General features: G+C 35.9%; 1 protein-coding gene across 3 annotated transcripts in view; it reads left to right on the forward strand.

Moving 5' to 3' along the window:
- TBC1D32 (TBC1 domain family member 32) overlaps positions 1-14888 on the forward strand; it is a 75993-nt gene that overhangs the window by 36218 nt on the left and 24887 nt on the right. For all 3 annotated transcript variants that reach the window (XM_039731610.1, XM_039731609.1, XM_039731611.1), the window contains 3 exons: positions 5019-5141; positions 6391-6499; positions 7336-7429. In XM_039731610.1, coding sequence (XP_039587544.1) covers positions 5019-5141; positions 6391-6499; positions 7336-7429 — 326 coding nt within the window. The remainder of the gene's footprint in view (positions 1-5018; positions 5142-6390; positions 6500-7335; positions 7430-14888) is intronic.

Genomic DNA, 14888 nt, shown 5'->3' on the forward strand with positions numbered 1-14888 from the left:
GAAAACCATTTTTGTTTACCTGAGGAAACCTTTTATCATTAGCATTCACGTTACCTGTCACTTGTAGGTACATTGGGTAGCTGAAATGGTGTTGGTAGTCTTTTGAAAATCTTTTCAGGTTGTAAACATTGTAAGGAATACATTAGTCCCTGAGTTTTCTTTCTGAGAGAAACATGACTGCCCTGAGGTAGTAGCTTCCAGTGCCCCAGGCACCAAAGGTGTAACTCCTGTATCCAGAAATTCATAATTTTTTTCAAAACCATGCATTGCCCTCAGTGGAACAATTAGAAGCTTCAATCCTTTAGCTAGACCAAGTGCAAAGGCCTTTCTTTCAGTTTGCAAAGGCAGTGTACAAAGCTTTGCTTGGCTGAAGCTTCCAAATGCCCTTTGTGTTCCAACACTAAGTGGCTTTTGACATCTTTAGGGTTTGGTTTTTTTTAGCCATTGTCTCTGTCTACTGGTCTGGCACTTGATAATAATTGCCATTCACTGTTTGGATTCATGTTCTCGTTGAAGCTTAGGCTCTTACTTAATGCGTAATAAAGAATAAATAAAGTTGTTAATGTAAGCTCTGATGTTAAATGTTTTGAGGCTGTCCCCCATGATGATGACACTGGAATTGTTTAATGCAAGTTTGGCTTTGGATTTCACTTTTGTTGTACGTAATCATTTAGTGAAAAGGAGGTCCTGCTACTGCAAACAGGTTCCAGTTCTTGTTTTATTGCTCTTCAGTTTTTAATATTTATTCCTGAGAGATGAAACAAACAAAAAAAAAAAGCACCTTACCTTGCCCCACAGCTGAGTCTCTACAAATATTATGCTATGTATTTTGCACTGGCCTGATTCAGCCATGCCTATATCAGTAGAAGGCAGTAACTACAAGCCAAAAGAAAACCTTTTACTAAGGACTGATTTAGTCCTCTATTTCAGCATCATGTCACTGTCTATAGCAGAGATGTAAGCATTTTGTGTTTAGTTGGTCATTTTATGCTGCATGCACACATCTATTACTGAGATTGTAGTATAGTTTACTTTGGATGAGCTGCTTTCTTTTTTCTGTGTGGTGGAAATTTTGTGCTGCTTATAGCATAAAATTTTATCTTGTTTCTCTGGAGTACATACAGACTTGGGTCAAGTTTTTTAATAGCACCCCACATGGGTGCTGTGTTTTGAATTTGGGACTAAAGGAGTATTGATAACACAGCATGTTTCTACTGACGCTGTGCAAGCAACAGCTCAGCAACAGGGCTTTATTTTTTATCAACATTGCCCATACCTAGCAATGTGCAAGAGGTTGGGAATGAAAACAGCTGGGACAGCTGATCTGAACTGACTGGAGGAATGGTTTATACCATATAGCATCCCTCTCAGTAATAAAAACTGAGGGCCTTGGAGGTTGGTCTTGCAGGTCTTATTGGTCAGAGACTGGCCAGGCACAAGTGTCAAGGGAGTGAGAAGCAGAGTGGGTGCTTAGCTGCTGACTGGTGTCAACCCACCATAGACTGTTACAGCTGCTGTGTTCAAGAATAGTGTCTTGCATCTTTCACCACCAGCTGAGCATTAGCAGATATGCCTGAAGTAAGGACAGAACATCAGTGTGGCTTTGGAAAGAACATATGAAAATAAGGAAGAACAGTGTATGGTGGTGTAGTGGTCACTGCAGAAAAATAGAATTGGGTTTACCATAATAAAGGTCCTGTTTGAGAGAAATGTGCTTTGACATTGGGAAAAAGAACAAAGAACATACTGTTTCGTGTTCTTAAAAGGAACTCCAAGAAAAAATATTGAGTTGTTAGTAAGTTATCCTCATAATATGCATTTTTAGCAACTCAGAGTAAATCATGGGCAGTTAATTATATTATTTTCAGGCAAAAAAAATTAGAGAGACGGCATAAAAATTAGCAAGGTTTATTTACTAGCTGATTTATACCCCGCAAAGGACCTTTTGTTGTGTCATAATTAAAGAAGTCATTATGATTCCACATACCAAAACCAAGGAGATAGCCTGTGGAACAAAGGACTAGTAAGAATGCTTTCTTTTAGATCAGGGACTTCTGCAGTGAAGTATTAGTTGTGAAATTGTAGTTGAAGGGCTAGAAACCAGGAAGCACCTTTCAAGAAAAACAGATAGGGCAGGAAATGCAGAATTCAGAACAAAACTACTTATTCCTACATATTTTCACAGCTATGATATGTATTTTGATATTTCTGAATTTCTTTGAATTGAATTACTCTTCTATAAAGGTCTGGCTTCAGATAAACTTTTATTTTATATTCATTGCAGTTGGTTCCTGGATGTATATATCTTACTACTAGTGATCAGAGAATTACATAATCAGAATTGAAAGGGAGATGGAAGATTGTGTTGTACAACTGCTCTGCTCAAAGTGGGTTCAACTACAGAGCATTACTAAGGGATGTGTCCAGTCTGGTTTAGAATATTGTCAAGGCTGGTAATCCTGCAGCATCTTTGGGCAATTTGTTCCACTGTTTTACCACCATCACAGTACATTAAAATGGAATTTCCTGTCTTTCAATTCATGCCCTTTGCATCTAGTCCTTTCACTGGGTATCACTGGGAAGAGTCTGACTAAATTTTCAAACCTTCCTCTTCGATATTTATACACAATGACAGGATCTCCCCTGAGGATCCTCTTCCTCAGGCTGAGCAATCATAGCTCTCTCAACTTTTCCCTATGTCAGATGGCCCAAGCCTTAATTGTCCCCTTGGCCTTTTGTTGGACCTGCTTCAGTGCATTCATGTCATGCTGTTACTTGGGAGCTCAGAACTAGACCCAGCACTCCAGGTATGACTTTACCAGAGCCAGTAGAGGGGCAGGGTCACCTCCCTCAAGTGACTTTTGGCAGCACTCTTCATTACACTGCCCAGGATGGTGTTGCTCTCAAAGGCATGTTTCTGGCTCATGTTCAGACTTGTCTGCAAATCTGCCTTATGACTGATTGTCCCCAGCCTGTACTGTTGCATTGGGTTCTTCCCAGGTACAAGAACTTCATCAAAGTATGTCTTCCAATTTTCAGCAGTATTTAGGTTGAGAGCTCTGTCTTCTGCTTTCTAAAGAAAATTTAAAAGCATATCTCAAAAATATATGCTTTAATCAAATTGTGTTATATCTGTAAAGGTTTTATACATTCTCCTAAGCATGTACTTCTTATAGATGAGATATTGAGATGGCGAGTCTGATTAAATTCTTATGTTCCAAAAACAAACAAAAAGGAAGAAAAACTCCATAGCTGTATTCAAGCATGGTTACAAATACACTTACTATAAAACATAGGTGTTGTTTTTGGGTTTTTTTTTGTTTTATTGGAAACTTTATACATTTATGACTTTGGAAGGTAGTTAACGGAATATTACTATTAACCAAATAACCTGTACTTCAACAGTAGCATTTTTAAATGTATTTTTCTATATAGGTGAAAATTTCATTTGAATGCCCAAGCAGCAGCTGCTTACACTACTAGATCTTGTATATTTCGTCATTTATTCTACCGCTATTCCATCTACCTGGTTTTATTTGCTCATGGTTGGTTGGTCTTGGTTGTTTTTTTTGTTTTTTTTCCGCTCTGTCTTGCCTACCAGAGGAGATCATGTTATAAAGCATTCTCAGCTACTAGTCTTCTTCCAAGTGGTTTTTAACTGCTGGTCTTTGCCATTTATTGTACTTCACAGAAAAAATTACCCATCTTCATAATGGTTTCAGTGCTCTTTTCTGGTTGGTTTTTTTTTTTCTAAATAATAATAAAAATTATAGTTGACCTGTCATTTCTTCTTCTATGATTTATAAAAGTATTGAGAACAAAGTGATGTCACAAAATAGTTAATGTAAAAGAAATAAAGCTGAAGAGTACTGAAACTGAACAGATCAAGTTGTTTAAAAAAACAACAGGAAAAAAACTGAGACGTATTCTCATCTTGGCTGTTTAATCCTTGGCCACAACTGTATGAATTTGCAGGTGTTAAATTATTGAGAGAATGGCTTATGAATTTTTGCTATTGTCAGTAGAAACATATTAGGAATTACAAGGAAGAAAATAAGCTTTGACTAACAGACCATGAATTTAAAACAGTATATTTTCTAGTTCATATAAAATCTTATGTGAATGCAAAATATAATGCTGATCAGCCTTAATTTATGTTGCATTTTATGACTGTGTTAAAATAGGAAATAAAACCAGTAACAAGAATGTTTAGTTACATTGTTTTCCTTGAACTGGAAGCCCTCAATGAAATTATTCTGTTGTGGTCTTAGAGTGAATAGATTAGTTAAAAGAAAAAGTAATATGATTTGGATTGCTTTATTTCAGATTTATATGAAAATATATTGGAGTACTTACCCTCTTAATTTGCCCCAAAGTTATGAAAGAAAATTGTATATAATGTACTGTCTTGTGCACTTGTTATTATTAATTTCATTTACCATTTGTGTTTCTCTGAAAAAACCCAACCCAGCAGATTTGTTGGTTATGTTACATGTTAAATCTTTTATTGCTTTTGAACTGCGTTAAATGTGATTATACGGAAGGGCTTAAAAGCCTCTTTTCTAAATGAAAGATATTTTTTTACCTCCGTTCCTCCTTCCCCCTTCAGACAACCTAATTCTGAGTTGCTTTACCAGCTTATTATTGTATAATTTCCTTATATTTCACATGGAGTGTCTTACTAAGCCTGTATAATTTTTGTTACACTGTGATGTAAACTCAAAAGCAGACTGAGCTGACCAGTGGGTATTTTCTCTGGTTGTTCAGTGCATGCAAAAAAACACCTGTTGGGAACCATTCCCCATTTGCTTAAGGTTGTGCCACTTGAATGGTTAAAAAAGATATAAAAGGGTGTTCCTGACCTAGTTGTGTCTGAGTTTTTTAGAGTGGGTTTTTTTGTTGTTTTTTCCTCCTCTCCCTTTCCATTGCAAAATCTCATAAACATGTAAACCCTTGTCTTCTTGTGCATTACTCGAGTCCTGACTGATGTGCTACCATTTCAATGTGTCCTTCTGCAGGCTGTTAAATGTGCTGTGCTGTGAGCTCAATACTCTTTTACTCTTGGAGACTCAGTATAAAGTGTCACAAGCTTTACTAACTGCTCAGGAGGAAAATGTCACAGAAACTTCAGAAGGACCAGGGTAAGAAGTGATTGATGTAAATGTTATTTTAATTATCAGACTCTTCTTCTGAGAACAAATACATGAATGCCTTAGTAGCTTTAAATATACAAATGCTGTCACGCTGGTTTCTAATGTTCATAAGTTTCTTTACATGCAGCTTTGTCAGCAGTTTAAAATTATGAAAGGATACAACAGGCACAATACAATAGCTTTCTCTTTCTCCCATGTTGGCCCCAAAAGTATAAGAAATAAAAAAGCAGTTATTTTTTCTACTTTTTAGTCATCAAAACAGCTGTTAAGTTGTTTCTAAAATAAAAAGTGTTTAAAGCTTTTGAATGTAAGTATACCTTTTAATTTGATATATTTTTAATATTACATTTTTAATATAAAATCAGGAGTTACAGGCATCATCAGTACTTTGGGGTTTTTACGTTGTTATTGTTTGGTTTGTAGCTTTGTCAACTCTCCAACAGTTTATTTGTAGCTTCGTCAACTCTCCAGCTTCTGTGACTTTCCACTGCTGTCTTCTAAATAAAATTGCACAGCGAATTCTTTCAAAAGAAAAAAAGTATTTTTGGGACAGAAGCGGACAGTCATTTAGTTACTGACATTTTTTCCTTTCTCATGGCATGCTGAGTTTTAAGTATTTTCCTCTTACTGTTATATGGGACCATTACAGAATGTAAGTCAAACAGTGTGGGTGAAGATTACAGTTATTTATTATTTGAAGATGAAAGCTGCTATTTCCCTCCTAAGGCAAAACTTTTATTAAGAAACATGGTGAATAAAAATGTTACTGCTTTCAAAAATTTTGTACCTTGGGCTGCCCAGTGTCTTCAGACAGCAAGTTGTCTCTGTTTCAAGTAATGAATAACTCTGCTTATTTGTGACAGCAGAAATATGCTGGTAGGCCAAATAAGGAGCAAATTTTTATGGTCCATTAACTGTCACTACCCTAATTTTATTATTTTTATGTGACATAAGAAAATCTGTGAGATTTTCTACACTTTTGGGTCCAGTAATTGCTCAAATTTTTCTAATCAGTAGTAGGTAGGGTAGCGCAAAGTTACAATAATGCTTGGAGACATCGCAAAATGCTTAATGTTTCTGTTTATTTATGCCTATATGCATTCCAGGCTGTGTTTTAACTCTGGTATGTTTCTCAAAATATTCTTGTTTCTTTCAGTTTTGAGAATTCAATAGTCAGTAAATTAAAGCTTCTAATTTTTGGAGGTTTGTTGTGTTTTGTTTGGGTTTTTTTCCACAGAGTTTTTATAATTGATGGTCTGTCAGTGGAGAGAAACCATGTTCTTGTAAGGATAAATCTGATCGGAGGACCACAGGAAAGGATTTTGCCTTTGAGAGAATTAGATAAGGTTAGAATTTAAAGTTTATCAGTTTCTTTCTGTAACTTCTGCTTTCATTAACTGAACATTTTTGCTGATAATTTGGCATGTGAAAAATTATTTAACACCAGACCACCTTTATCTTTATGAAGTGTTAATATTTCAAAGAAGTGATACACTGAGCAAATACATTGCTCCCACTGTCTGGGGATTGTCATGTACCTAGGACATACTACGTTCAGACGACATGTTTATTTTGCTCCATTTTAATGTTACTTTTAAACGAATACAATTTGTTTGGTTTTTTACTTCTATATTCCTGTGTTTTCTTTACTAGTTTTCCATTTATCTTTGTATTATTTGATATTTTTGCCATTCTTGGGTTTTCATATGCAGTATGAAATACCTGGAGCTTTCATCGATGTTTTAACAAAGGAATGTTTGTTAAGCAACTTCTTTAAATGTTCTACTTCTCACTGGCTGTTAGTCTCATTGAGATGAAATGCAGATTACTGTCAGCATAACAAAGACACCTAAATCAATGTATAAAGCTGGAAATACCATTTAGTAGGTTGTTGGGGTTTTTATATTTTTTATAAAGCTTGCAATTTTCTTTGTGGTTGAAAAAAGGAACTGTAAAATCAAAACTGTCAGTGGTATATACACCATAAAAATGATATTCTCAAATGCTTTTTGGATTTTCTATCCTTTTTTTTTTTTAGTTATAGCACATCTCATTGGAAATTGTAGTATCAAACAATTTTGGTGCATAGGCTGTAATTCTGGGAGCTGTACCTTTGTGTGTTAATCGAGAAAAAGCTGTTAATGTTTCTGCTAAATTAATTTATTTCTGGTCTTGTTTCTAGGGCAGTGGTCTATATCCTTGGCCAATGTTTTCATCATTCCCTGTGCCAAAGTGCTATCTTGCAGAAATTCCTAGGAAAGCTGAATTCAGACAAGGTACGTAGAAAGCATGCAACCAGTGTAGATTTCGTGCAAGGATCTCAGTCAATTAAAAAAATTCCTTTTTCCTTCCTCTCTGCACCCTGCTTCCCACCCTCACATCCCACTGATCATAATCTCATTAAGTACTTAAGTTTATTTCAGTGCTGGCTGCAATTGTAGCTAAGTAAGTTGGTTTGGTTTTGCTTGTTTGGCTTTGTGGAGCTGTCAATCTGAAAAGCTGTTTGGTAATCTAATTCTTATGCACACTTCAAGATTAACCTCCTGGCTCGTCTCTGGTGGGTGACTCATAAGGTACATTTATATCATCTCTCCAGTAACTGAAGCAAGACAGTTTGCTTAAACTGCAGAGTTCTTTGTGCACTATTTTCGTGATTCACATCCCTGTGTTTACTGAGCTTGGTGGTGTGTGAAATAGACAGCGTTTAGGATAGTTGGTTTCCACATTGAACATCAATTTGGAATGTGAGCAGACTGAAGAATCCTTTGAAGAACTACCTAGGCACAGCAGTTTAATTCTCACAGAGAAACTGTTTTAAGGTTTTAGTTTGCATAGACAATGCAAAAGAATTAGGTGAATTGTTTGGTAAATAAATAATTCATTGTATTTGTTCATGTTTACTACAGCCCTGAGATCAACTTATTAGAAACTGTGAATTTCCTTAGCAGAGACAGATTTACAGAAGTGATAGAAATTTTACATTAACTGTGGACTATAAAATAGTCTCTTTGTATGTATCTGGGGAAAAAAATTTAAAAGGTGATTTCCTGCTCTGACCAGAGGAAAGGTCATATAGTTATAAAATAAGTGAGTTTTCTGTATCTTAGCTTTTGTAATACTGCTCCAGGCTTCCCAAGGCAAGTTTCATGAGACAACAATCAGATAATGGTAAGGTGGGTGTCTTCAAGGAGGCAGTAGTGTCAGTCTTGGGTTGGAAAAGCATATTGTGTTATTATTCTCAGAACATGTTCAAAAGATCCCTTGGTTCTCTTATTAAGCATAATTCTGTTGCTCATCATTACCCAGTGGGCTAATGAAATAGATATTAGAGTTGTCACGTTTGTGGATGACAGCCAACTAAGAAAACTTGGGTAAAATTTTGGCTAAAAATAAATTTGCTGAAATGAAGTTTCAAAGGTTTGCAAATGAGTTTGATGAAAAATTGAAATCAAAGAAATGTTTTAATTTGGAATGGCTTTTAATTTGGAATAAGTAACTAAAGTAAAAGACTATATAACTGCAAAATGACCAGAAAGTTTGGTAGTGGAGTCAAAATATTTTGTATTTGTTGTTTGAAAATAAAAGGGAAATAAACCATTGAAAGTGTTCTATTTCAGTACTGGGTTAAAAAAAAACAACAACAAACAAACGACTCAATTGTGAACATCTGATTTGCCAGACGGAAGCTTTCATGATGTGTAAGTTATTTTGAAAGAAAGCATTAGAGGAAATAGATCAAAAATTAAAATAATGAAGTTCATAAATTGCTATTGTAGTGTTTGCAAAAACAAGAAATCAAAGAGCATGAACAGAAAATGAAGAATATCTGAACTGTATTTTTAAGTGGTATGATATGGCAGTGATATAAGTTTTCTTTCAAAAGACAGGTTAAAAATATGATTACAAGATGGATCCATTTGTACGAGATCTTACATCTTCTTTGTTGTGAATATTCAGAATTCATGTTGTGTTTTACTCCGATTGCTTGGAGTTTAGAAAAATACTTGTTAAATTTTCATTCTGCTTTAGTGCAAGACAGAGTTCACACAGACTTTTGACTGGCAGGAGTTCTGCAGTCGTTGTATGAGTGGGAATGCATGACTGCTTCATTGTATCTGTTGATGAGGATTGAAGGCCAGCACGATGTCTCTGCTTCCCTGAAACTGTCTATGTTTAGATTTCATGCTGTAGTGTTTCATTATGTAACCTGTGAGGTATCATTCTTGCCCTCTTATTTTTGCATGTTTCTATGATATGAATAATTAAGACTATACATTCTTTAATAGTACTAAGAATCTACTAGTTTATTTGGCTGAAAAAGTTGTAACTGTAGGTTACTCTGTCTGTCCTGACCTCTTATTGTGTCCTCTTTTATAGCTCAAGAGACTTACCTTTTCTTTGTACTTTTAAAATGTATCCTATATACATCACATAATTGTGATGGCAGTTGTAGAAACATAACCCAAGTTGATTTTTTAATATATTTATATAATAGATGGAGATGGCTTGTGAGCATTTAAAAAAAAAATTAAATTTACAGATGTGCTTTGAATATGATACTTATAATAGTTCTGTTAATAACCCTCCTTTCAGATGGAGTTCAGTGACAGATGCTGTAACAGAACATTTTGGAACTAGTGTTGCCAAACTGAGGTCAGGGAAAAGGAAATTTCATTTCCAGATCTCTGGACTTCATTTATTGTGTATTTATCTGGTATAATGGAAACCATGGATAAAACTGAAAGTAGCTTATGAGGGGTGGTTAATTAAAAGGATTTGTTCACACTGAGTTTTCCAGCATGAAAACCCAAGTTGTGGGTAGGGTTTTTATTCTATAAATTCTTTTGAAGGACAGTGTTAAACTAACACCTCAAATGCGACACTAACACCTCATGGTTCAGCTGTATTAAAAAGCAGAGCAGTGGTAACTCTGACAGTGTGTGGAACATGTTCCCAGCACCAAGACTTAAAGGCTGTATGTAACAGAACTCTTCTTTTAACACTCTTGCTTTTATTCTGTGCTATTGTAGTCTGCTATCTGTGCTATTATAGTCAAAATATCCACTTGCTAGTGTCTGTTACCACAGACACTGGCAAGTGGATATTTTGACTCACTGCATAAAAAAGGACTCTATTGTAATTTAGTAACTGCGTTGACTTAGTGGAGTATCTCTTCCATTTCATGAGGACTGAGAAAGCAGACTCACCCAAAAATATGTTTGTATTAGAGGGAAAACTTGTTGTGAGTTAATGTTTACAAATATCTGTCCTGGTTTTGGAGGTGTTAGGTATTTGTTTGTGTGGTATATGGGTCTGCAGGAAAGGATTTATGGAAAAAGAAATTTGTTTGATTGTATATTAATGTACTCTAATAATTTCAACCAGTAGTTAGAGTTTGAAGGCTATTGGATAGCCGTATATTAATGACTCACTTTTGTCAAAGATAATTCATAGTGAAACTTCAAATGATTTATGCGGATCATTATTTATAAGTGAAAATTAATTATGCCATTTCTACCTGTTTACACTCCAGCAAGATACCCTTTGCTTTTCTTGTTTATTTGTTCAATTATTATTTCATTAAGGTAATTTGAGGAAGAACTATTAAGTAATTTTCAAAGAGTGATATAGTCCTTTTACATCCAGGATACAACTGTGAAAATATTTTTTTATACTTGTAATATTAACTATAGTGTCGATTATTAAAAGTTAAACTCTTTAGAAGGCTACTAAACTGTAATATTGACTCTTCTATTTGCACAGAATATGTTTTTCCTTTCTAGTCCTAGCTCCGCAGTTATGACAGTTGGTAATGACTGTGGCTGAAGAATATTGTCCATAAATGTCCTGCAATGATGCATTCACTGCTTAACATTTCTCTAAACTTGGGTACTCCACCAGTCATTAATCTTATTTTCTTCTGAAACCGTACATTCCAGAATTGGTACCAAAAATCTGTGGTTATTTCTTATCAAAAGTATTTTGATAATTTATCTCAGCCACTGTTCTCTGAGTTCTTTGCTTTAAACTTCAAACTTCAATGGGAACTTGCTGACGTGTTTCAGGTTTTTCAGGTTTCAGGTTTGGTTTCATTGAGGGTTTCTTGTTTGTTTGTTTGCTTGTTTGTTATGTTTGGTTTTGTTCTTTAAATCTGATTTATTTTTTTTTTTTTGGTAATACCTGGTTTTAGCAGTGTCCTTAAGTTTTTTTTAAATTTTCTCTGTCAAAGAATCAGCTGTATTATCTTACTGATTATCCCTTATAATGTCTCATAAATGCCTTTATCACCTACACTTCTTTGACTTGTACTCCTTTTTATATTTGTTATGGTATATGTCTGTTGTCTTTTGATTTTAAGTCCACTCAATTAAAAAAAGATGAAAGAGTAGTAAGGTCTGTGAGAAATATGCATGAAGTTTCCTAAATTATATATCTCTATATGGATTTGTTTCTATGTACTAGTCAAATAAATTGTAGTCAGGTTATTCATTTCTCAATTTAGATTTTGAATAAGATATGCATAGAGTTACAGATCTTAGTTATTAATCACAGAAAAACGCTTCTGCCACAAAGCACAGTCAGATGAGAAGCGGCTTGTTGCATTTCTTATGTTCTATAAAACATTGATGAATTTTTCTGGATCCTACTTGCTTTGGAAGATCTAAACAAGCTAGCTGAAGAATTATTTGAAGAATTATAAAGCAGCATCTTTTAGAAAAGGGAGATCAATTGAAACTTACTATTATAATGTAGTGGTTCAGATTTCATGCATGTGTGAAAGTGCACCTTATTTATAGTGCAATTTCGTTGCTTCATAAACTAGTGAATGTGGAGGTTTTGGGTTTTTTTTCATGGAATTTCATAGAACAACCATTGCTAGCACAAAGTAAGTACAAATAAGGGATGGGATGGCAAAACATAACCACATATGAAGAAGAGAGTAGAAGAGCAGCAGATTAATTAAATTTGCATTAGCTTATTTTCAATCATGAAAAGCTTGCCAGCATCAGTAGAGGAAGGTCATAGTCATTTTCTTCCTCACATTTTCTCTTCTTTCTATTTTTTTCTTTCCTTCCCCTGTTCCCTCACCTTCTGTCCTTCACGTCATTCAACGGGTCTAGTATTTTTCCAGGAAAAAAAAAATTCAAGTCATTAATTTAGGTTAACTTGTGAACTCATTTAGTGACAAACCAGAAAAGAGAAAAAATAAAAGCAGGACTTCTGTTTCTTGGTGTTGGTGTGTTTAGAATGCTCTAGTGGTAGTGGTAGTATGACAGCCTGCGCTCAATAACACTTAATATAAGCCCAGAACTGTGTTGTTGCTTAAGTTCCAGGTAGAGGGTAATACTGTTGGGCATGTTATAGTTGCCTTGTGAAAGTGAGCTGGCATTTTTTTGATATCATGAGTTTTTGGAAGCAATTGTCATTCCAATCCCCCCCCAAGGTTCTGTCTTTTTATTTATTTGTTGTTGTTTTTTTTGCACTGTGATCACCTGCTGGCAGAAGGGATAGTCCACATTTAATGACAAGTTAAGGGAAGCAAATGGTTTCCCTGAGAGAAAATAAGCCACAGTAAGTTTCCACAGTATGATACCAGTTTCAGTTTGTACTGGATATATTAAATACATGACTGCACCACAGTATCTTGGTTGCATGCGTCTCTGGTACATTGACTGATTAAGTCTCGTCTTGTAGTCTGTGATCCTTGTCTGCCAAACTGAATTACTACAATCCTTGAGGAAGTAAAATAACTATTTAACTTGTATCAAGGAGTGTTTCTTTTAAGTTCTAGGATTTCATTCAATACTCAACTGTTTCAGAAATAACAAAAAAGGGTAGAAAAAGAACTAGAAATCATACTGATAATACTGTAAGAGTTAAATCCTTCTTCACATTAAATTTTCATAAGTAAGCTGTTCTAAGCATCACTGCATGTTATTTGGGAAGATACTGAGGACTTATTTATGTGAGGATAACAAAGAAATTTCAGGTTAATTAATTTGGAGTCATTAATTATAACAATTATGTTACTATAATAAGATTGTTTTGAAATGTTATGTATTGTATAATAAATTCCAATGACAGGGATACAATCTAATAATTAGAAATCATTAAGTTCTTTAGATGAGCTTAAAATAAATTACATGCAAAATCATAATTCTGTTGAAAATATTCTAAAAAGAATAAGATCATTTGTTCATTTGAAAAGAGTGTTTTGAAATAGAAATGCTATAAAGAAGTAAAAGAAACAGCAAATATTCTACATATCCATAGGCTGGCTCAAGCAATTGTTGACAATTGTCCTGGTTTAGGGCAAATTTAGGGAGGAAATCTCTGAAGTGGTCCCTCTAGAAAGCAGATTCAAGTGGCCCTTCCCCCAACAAGCTTGGGAGAAAAAATCTACTTTGAGAAAAATGGAAAAAACTTTATTTAATAAGCAAAGTACTCACAAACATGAAAAATGAAAAATATTAATGGTCTAACAGCAGAGGAATTGTACACATCTGGAGTGAATGCTTGTGCATTTGCTTTGTGTCAGGTACCATCTTTATTTTCCCCCTCCAGATGGCCAGAAAGTATTTTATAGCAGCATCAAGTACTCTGGGGCCAAGTTACCTGGTAGTTGCCAAGTGCCCTGGCAGCCCAGAGGGCGAGCTGTGTCCTGGGAGGCATCAGGCACAGCATTGTCAGCTGGGCAAGGAGGGGATTGTCCCCCTATGCTCTGCACTGCGGTGGCCTCACCTCAAGTGCTGGGGGCAGTTTTGGGCACCACAACATAAAAAAGACATTAAGCTACTAGAGAGTGTCCAGAAGAGGGCAGTGAGGATGGTGAAGGTCTGAAGGGGGAGCCTTATGCAGAATGGTTGAGGTCACTTGGTCTGTTCAGCCTGGAGAAGAGGAGACTGAGGGAACACCTCACTGTGGTCTTCAACATCCCTCCAAGTGGAAGCGGAGGTGCAGGCACTGATCTTTTCATGCTGGTGATCAATGACAGGATTTGAGGAAATGGTATGACAGTCAGGGGAGGTTTAGATTAGACATCAGGAAAATGCTATTCATCCAGAGGGTGGTTGGGTACTGGTGCAGGCTTCCCAGGGGAATGGTCACAGCAACAAGCCTTTATGACTCTAAGAAGTGTTTGGACAACACTCTGAGGCACATGGTGTGACTTTTGGGGTGCTCTGCATAGGGCCAGGAGTTGAACTCGATGGTCCTGACGGATCCCTTCCAACTCAGCTTATTCTGTGATTGTATAATAGAAAAGCAAAAGCCATGCACACAGACAAAGCAAAACAAGGAATTGATTCACTAATCTGGGTGGCAGGCAGGTGTTCTGCACACAGACAAAGCAAAACAAGGAATTGATTCACTACATCTGGGTGGCAGGCAGGTGTTCAGCCATCTGCAGGAGAGCAGGACTCCATCACATGTAATGGTTACTTAGGGAGACAAATGTAATCACAGAATCAAACAGGTTTAAAAAGACCTCGGATATCATTGAGTCCAGCCTTTGAACACCACCATGTCAACATCACTCAGAATGTTCCTCCCCTTCCTCTTTCTTCCCCACACTTTATATACTGAGCATATCGTATGGTGTAAAATATCCCTTTGGTCAGGTTGGGTCACCTGTCCCAGCTGTGTCTCCTCCTAATTTCCCAGGCACCCCAGCCTCCTTGCCAGGGTACAGTATGAAAGCAGAAAAGGCCAGATCTGTGTAAGCTCTGCTCTGCT

This window comes from Passer montanus, unplaced genomic scaffold (genome assembly GCF_014805655.1).
Source record: "Passer montanus isolate IOZ18808 unplaced genomic scaffold, ASM1480565v1 scaffold79, whole genome shotgun sequence".
Classification (NCBI taxonomy): domain Eukaryota; kingdom Metazoa; phylum Chordata; class Aves; order Passeriformes; family Passeridae; genus Passer; species Passer montanus.